Here is a 7,738-nt window from a genome sequence, read left to right on the forward strand (position 1 = left end):
ATATATATATATATATATATATATATATATACTGTATATATATACTGTATATATATATATATGCATACATACTAGAGATGCGCGGTTTGCGGACACAACCGCGGAGTAGGGATGTGCGTATCGATCCTGTGGTATCGATATATCGATACTCACACGCTACTCATTTGGCATCACTTTTCTGAAAAAAGTATCGACATGAACCAAAAAAACGGCGTGTGGGGGGTGTATATTTCAGCCAGGAAGAGTTAGGACTGCAAGGTGTTCTGGGTATTTGTTCTGTTGTGTTTATGTTGTCTCACGGTGCGGATGTTCTCCCCAAATGTGTTTGTCATTCTTGTTTGGTGTGGGTTCACAGTGTGGCACATATTAAGAGTGTTAAAGTTGTTTTATACGGCCACCGTCAGTGTAACCTGTATGGCTGTGGACCAAGTATGCCTTGCTGTCACTTACGTGTGCAAGCAGAAGCCGCACACAACATGCGGGTGGGCTGTCATGCTGTCTGTACATGTTGTAGAGGGTGATAAAGGCAGTCCATCACAGCACGCCCTAATTATTGCTATTAGGGTGCGACCCCGGGTCTATATTGTATATATAACAACGGGCGGGTGGCTGTGGTTTTGATAAAATGTTAGTTCGGTTGGATGGCGGGTGGATGACGACTTTTGTGATGCGGATGAAATAATTGCCTATCCGCGCATCTCTAATACATACGTATGTATATATATATATATATATATATATATATATATATATATATATATATATATATATATATATATATATATATATATACACACACACACACACACACACACACACACACACACACACATATATATATATATATATATATATATATATATATATATATATATATATATATATATATATATATATATATATATATATATATATATATATATATATATATATATATATATATATATATATATATATATATATATATATATATATATATATATATATATATATATATATATATATACACATATATATTAGGGCTGCAACTAACGATTAATTTGATAATCGATTAATCTGTCGATTATTACTTCGATTAATCGATTAATAATCGGATAAATGAGACAAACTACATTTCTATCCTTTCCAGTATTTTATTGGGGAAAAAACAGCATACTGGCACCATACTTATTTTGATTATTGTTTCTCAGCTGTTTGTACATGTTGCAGTTCATAAATAAAAATAAAACATTTAAAAAGAAATAAATAACATTGCCTATGCGCATGGCATAGATCCAACGAATTGATGACTAAATAATCGCCAACTATTTTTATAATCGATTTTAATATACTATATATATATATATATATATATATATAATAAATAAATACACAGCATGAACTCTGCTTCACTATACAAACTTTTCGGTTGGCGAACATTATCGAAGAATCGTATTCATATATATATATATATATATATATATATATATATATATATATATATATATATATATATACATACACACACGCATATATATATCTATCAAACCAACATAACAAGGGAGTAATAGCTCAACAATCTATTTTTTTATCCAAACAACATTACAGCAAGCTTAAATGTCAACACTGAATGCGCGCACACATACACGTCTTGTTAGGGCGCTCCAAAAAAAAAAAAAAAAGGGAAAATAATTTTACGTCGTGTCTACAATTATTTGAGGTGTTGTTGAACACTTTGGGAGTTTCGGACGAACAAACGAGCAGTAGCCTCACGTAGTCTCCGCTAGCGTTTGCACAAAGTAGCCGTGTCAGGTGATCCTTCATCGTCTTGTGTCCCGGTAGTGCCTTCTCCTTCGCTGCAATAAATGTCTTTTTCGGGCCCATCACAATTAAAAACTTGCTGCGGAACATAGGCCCCTTTGCTGATAAAAAATCCTCGAAGTGAAGGTGCCGGACGCTAACTAGCTAAAATGCTAGCTCAGTGGTTGCCTAGCCCACGGGAGCTATGCAGCAAGACTGAGTTTGGACACCTTTTAAAGCGTTTTGGATCACACAAAGTGATCCCTAAGACAGGCTGACAGGCGCAGGGTACGACAATTGTGCCCAAGCCTTGAAGTTCTTCAAAATGTCCGCGTCCGTGTGTACAGGAAGGGATGTCATCAAAAGGCAGCCCCCATAGGGCTTCCAGCGGCACACAGAATGAATGGATAAATGAACGAAGGGTTGGAACGCCGAGACATAGTCCGCTACACCTGTGCAGAGCACCTAAGTCAAGAAATGTGACCATGACTCTTGTCTTTGTCTTTTTCAGATGGAGATTGTTCTTTAAAGTACAAAGAGGAGGAGGAGGAGGCGCACAGAATATTCTGTCCTCTTCGTCCTGCTGGAGACGATACGAAGGTCAGTGGAGTTCTTCTGTACTGTGTAGTCGTTTTTAGCTCGTCTGTACACACCTGACAAAGTTGTGTACTTTTCCTTTGAAGCAGGCAGCGGCAGAGTCCAGCGTCCCTGAGACGGATTGTGGGCAGCAACCTGATTTGACTTTGAATGGTAAGAAACCACAGCAGGTGGTCCTCGGGTCGCAAACGAGTTCCGTTCTGTTCACAGACTGTAAGCGTGAGTCGGGTCTTGCACCTAAAAACGGGGGCTGCGACAATTAACTGAGTAATCTGATTAGAAAAAAGATTTAATAAATAAATAAATAATTTTTATAAATTAATTAATAATAAATTATAATATTATTATAATAAATTTTATAAATAAATAATTTGATTTCTATTTTTGTTGTTTTGATGAATCATTTAATACAGACCTGACAACATAAAGAGAGAACACATCAAATAAAGTGGCGGACCACGTGAAATAATTTAATTGACCACAATAAATAATGCGTGGGAACACATAAAATAATGTGGCGGACCACTTGAAATAACGTGGGGGAGGGGGTCGCTTTAAAACGTGGCCAACCACAATAAATAAAGTGACAGACCACGTGAAATAATGTGGACGACATTAAATAATGTAGCTAATCATATAAAATTAGGTGGCGGACTGCATAAGATTATATGGCTCATTACAATGAACAATGTGGCAGACCACACAAAATGATTTAGCCAGCCACACAAAATAATCTAACCGACCACAATAAATAAAGTGGCGGACCACAATAAATGTAGCTGACCACGATAAATAAAGTGGCGGACCACAATAAATAACGTGGGGGACCACTTTAAATCATGTGTGTGAACACATAAAATAATGTAGCTAACCATATAAAATTATGTGTCAGACCACATAAGATTATATGGCTCATTACAATGAACAATGTGGCAGACCACACAAAATAAAGTGGCGGACCACATAAAATAATTTAGCCAGCCACACAAAATAATGTAGCCGACCACAATAAATAATGTAGCTAACCATATAAAATTATGTGGCGGACCACAATAAATAACGTGGCAGACACAAAATGTAGCCGACCACAATAAATAAAGTGGCGGACCACACAAAATAATTTAGCCGGCCACAATAAATAATGTAACTGACCACAAAAAATAAAGTGGCGGACCACTTTAAATAATGTGTGTGAACACATAAAATAATGTAGCTAACCATATAAAATAATGTGGCAGACCACATAAGATTATATGGCTCACCACAATAAATAATGTGGCAGACACAAAATGTTGCCGACCACAATAAATAAAGTGGCGGACCACACAAAATAAAGTTGCGGACCACATAAGATAATTTAGCCGACCACAATAAATAAAGTGGCGGACCACATAAAATAATTTAGCCAGCCACACAAAATAATGTAGCCGACCACAATAAATAAAGTGGTGGACCACATGAAATAATGTAGCCGACCACAATAAATAAAGTGGCGGACCACAATAAATAACGTGGGGCACCACTTTAAATCATGTGTGTGAACACATAGAATAATGTAGCTAACCATATAAAATTATGTGGCGGACCACAATAAATAATGTGGCAGACACAAAATGTAGCCGACCACAATAAATAAAGTAGCGGACCACACAAAATAATTTAGCCGGCCACAATAAATAATGTAACTGACCACAAAAAATAAAGTGGCGGACAACTTTAAATAATGTGTGTGAACACATAAAATAATGTAGCTAACCATATAAAATAATATGGCAGACCACATAAGATTATATGGCTCACCACAATAAATAATGTGGCAGACACAAAATGTTGCCGACCACAATAAATAAAGTGGCGGACCACACAAAATAAAGTTGCGGACCACATAAGATAATTTAGCCGACCACAATAAATAAAGTGGCGGACCACATAAAATAATTTAGCCGGCCACGATAAATAATGTAACGGACCACAATAAATAATGTGGGGACCACTTTAAATAATGTGTGTGAACACATAGAATAATGTAGCTAACCATATAAAATAAGGTGGCGGACCACATAAGATTATATGGCTAACCACAATAAATAATGTGGCAGACCACACAAAATAAAGTGGCGGACCACATACAATAATTTAGCCGGCCACACAAAATAATGTAACCGACCACAATAAATAATGTGGGGGACCACTTTAAATAATACATAAATAAATGATAAATGGGTTATACTTGTATAGCGCTTTTCTACCTTCAAGGTACTCAAAGCGCTTTGACAGTATTTCCACATTCACCCATTCACACACACATTCACACACTGATGGCGGGAGCTGCCATGCAAGGCACTAACCAGCAGCCATCAGGAGCAAAGGGTGAAGTGTCTTGCCCAAGGACACAACGGACGTGACTAGGATGGTAGAAGGTGGGGATTGAACCCCAGTAACCAGCAACCCTCCGATTGCTGGCACAGCCACTCTACCAACTTCGCCATGCATAATGTGTGTGAACACATAAAATAATGTAGCTAACCATATACAATTAGGTGGCGGACCACATAAGATTATATGGCTCACCACAATAAATAATGTAGCTGACCACACAAAATAAAGTGGCGGACCACATACAATAATTCAGCCAGCCACACAAAATAATGTACAAACCCCGTTTCCATATGAGTTGGGAAATGGTGTTAGATGTAAATATAAACGGAATACAATGATTTGCAAATCCTTTTCAACCCATATTCAGTTGAATATGCTACAAAGACAACATATTTGATTTTCAAACTCATAAACTTTTTGAAAATGATAATTAACTTAGAATTTCATGGCTGAAACACGTGCCAAAGTAGTTGGGAAGGGGCATGTTCACCACTGTGTTACATGGCCTTTCCTTTTAACAACACCCAGTAAAGGTTTGGGAACTGAGGAGACACATTTTTGAAGCTTCTCAGGTGGAATTCTTTCCCATTCTTGCTTGATGTACAGCTTAAGTTGTTCAACAGTCCGGGGGTCTCCCTTGTGCTATTTTAGGCTTCATAATGCACCACACATTTTCAATGGGAGACAGGTCTGGACTACAGGCAGGCCAGTCTAGTACCCGCACTCTTTTACTATGAAGCCACGCTGTTGTAACACGTGGCTTGGCATTGTCTTGCTGAAATAAGCAGGGGCGTCCATGGTAACGTTGCTTGGATGACAACATATGTTGCTCCAAAACCTGTATGTACCTTTCAGCATTAATGGCGCCTTCACAGATGTGTAAGTTACCCATGTCTTGGCCACTAATACACCCCCATACCATCACAGATGCTGGCTTTTACACTTTGCGCCTATAACAATCCGGATGGTTCTTTTCCTCTTTGGTCCGGAGGACACGACGTCCACAGTTTCCAAAAACAATTTGAATTGTGGACTCGTCAGACCACACAACACTTTTCCACTTTGTATCAGTCCATCTTAGATGAGCGCAGGCCCAGCGTTTCTGGGTGTTGTTGATAAACGGTTTTCGCCTTGCATAGGAGAGTTTTAACTTGCACTTACAGATGTAGCAACCAACTGTAGTTACTGACAGTGGTTTTCTGAAGTGTTCCTGAGCCCGTGTGGTGATATCCTTTACACACTGATGTCGCTTGTTGATGCAGTACAGCCTGAGGGATGGAAGGTCACGTGCTTAGCTGCTTACCTGCAGTGATTTCTCCAGATTCTCTGAACCCTTTGATGATATTACGGAGCGTAGATGGTGAAATCCCTAAATTCCTTGCAATAGCTGCTTGAGAAAGGTTTTTCTTAAACTGTTCAACAATTTGCTCACGCATTTGTTGACAAAGTGCTGACCCTCGCCCCATCCTTGTTTGTGAATGACTGAGCATTTCATGGAATCTACTTTTATACCCAATCATGGCACCCACCTGTTCCCAATTTGCCTGCACACCTGTGGGATGTTCCAAATAAGTGTTTGATGAGCATTCCTCAACTTTATCAGTATTTATTGCCACCTTTCCCAACTTCTTTGTCACGTGTTGCTGGCATCAAATTCTAATGTTAATGATTTATTTAAAAATGTTTATGAGTTTGAACATGAAATATGTTGTCTTTGTAGCATATTCAACTGAATATGGCTTGAAAATGATTTGCAAATCATTGTATTCCGTTTATATTTACATCTAACACCATTTCCCAACTCATATGGAAACGGGGTTTGTAAGAAAACGGGTATAAAAACAGGAAGTTGTAAGTAAATATTGTGTGTGCAGGTGCGACTCCAGACGACCACAAGCCTCTAGTCCTCCAGCACGACGCGGTCCCGGCAAGTCAGAAGTTTCCGCTAATCCTGCACTGCGAGTCTCTGGCGCCCGCGGAAGCGAAGCCTCAGCCGTCCCGCGTGAGCACGGCGGAGGGCACGGCCTACAGCCCCTCCCCCAGCGACGGGGCGGCCACGCTCTGGGAGCAAGTCCCCGTGCCAAGGGGCGGCGACAACTTCCTGCAGATGAAGCTGAAACTCTCCTCTCCCGACCAGAAGCTGGCGAGCGGCTGCGTGGTGCGCCTGGTCAACCTGCTGACCGCCGCCGAGATGGAGGCCAAGATGCAGGAGGGCGGCGGCAAAAAGGCGTGGCCTCTGCCCAAAGACCTGCGGCGCCACCAGAGCGTCCACACGGGGCACCGCCTGTGCTGCTTCGCGCCGTGCGGCGACGACGTGTGGCGCCTCCAGAAGGTGGTGGCGCGCTCCCGCGACGGCTACGCCTGCGCCGTCTGCGGCAAGGCCTTCCAGCGCCGCAAGCTGCTCCGCCGCCACGAGCGCTTCCACACGGGCGAGAAGCCCTACGCCTGCGCCAAGTGCGCCAAGACCTTCGCGCTCAGGAAGAACCTCCGCCGCCACCTGCGGTTCCACACGGGCGAGCGGCCGCACAGGTGCGCCAGCTGCGGCAAGAGCTTCCGCCTGCGCGAGAACTTGAAGACGCACCTGCGCTTCCACACGGGGGAGAAACCCTACGAGTGCAGCCTGTGCGGCAAGACGTTCCGCATCATGCAGAACCTGGAGAAGCACAACCTCAGCCTGTGCGGGGACTTTGTGCCCTCCTTCAAGACCATCGCCGGCTTGCAGCGCCGACCACCACCCGCACCACCCGCTACCTCGGACCGGCGGTTCTCAAACCAGGTACCACCTCAGAGAACACTCGGTTCTCCGAGTGCCACCGCAGTGACCAACATTCAGCTACAGTAGCGTAGTAGGCCCACGTGTCCATCAAGAACAAGGCAAGGGTTTTCTTTAACAAGTAACACTATACCCAGTTTGAACAGTCACACTGTGTTAAGTAGGCCCACGTGTCCATCAAGAACAAGGTAAGGGTTTTCTTTAACAAGT

General features: G+C 41.7%; 1 protein-coding gene across 1 annotated transcript; it reads left to right on the plus strand.

Moving 5' to 3' along the window:
- The first annotated feature begins 2,190 nt into the window (after positions 1-2,190).
- Positions 2,191-7,738, plus strand: si:rp71-1g18.1 (uncharacterized protein LOC559922 homolog). Its single transcript, XM_062068813.1, has 4 exons — positions 2,191-2,248; positions 2,291-2,379; positions 2,463-2,529; positions 6,630-7,738. The coding sequence occupies exons 1-4, from the start codon at positions 2,191-2,193 to the stop codon at positions 7,595-7,597; spliced, it is 1,182 nt and encodes a 393-aa protein (XP_061924797.1). The 3' UTR covers positions 7,598-7,738.

Source organism: Entelurus aequoreus, linkage group LG14, assembly GCF_033978785.1.
Source record: "Entelurus aequoreus isolate RoL-2023_Sb linkage group LG14, RoL_Eaeq_v1.1, whole genome shotgun sequence".
NCBI classification, from domain to species: domain Eukaryota; kingdom Metazoa; phylum Chordata; class Actinopteri; order Syngnathiformes; family Syngnathidae; genus Entelurus; species Entelurus aequoreus.

Bases quoted from the DNA above. Each gene is read 5' to 3' on its own strand.
- si:rp71-1g18.1 (XM_062068813.1), top strand. From the start codon at position 2,191: ATGAACGAAGGGTTGGAACGCCGAGACATAGTCCGCTACACCTGTGCA. The intron at 2,249-2,290 runs GTCAAGAAATGT...TGTCTTTTTCAG, and splicing joins CACCTGTGCAGAGCACCTAA to ATGGAGATTGTTCTTTAAAG. The intron at 2,530-6,629 runs GTAAGAAACCAC...TTGTGTGTGCAG, and splicing joins ACCTGATTTGACTTTGAATG to GTGCGACTCCAGACGACCAC.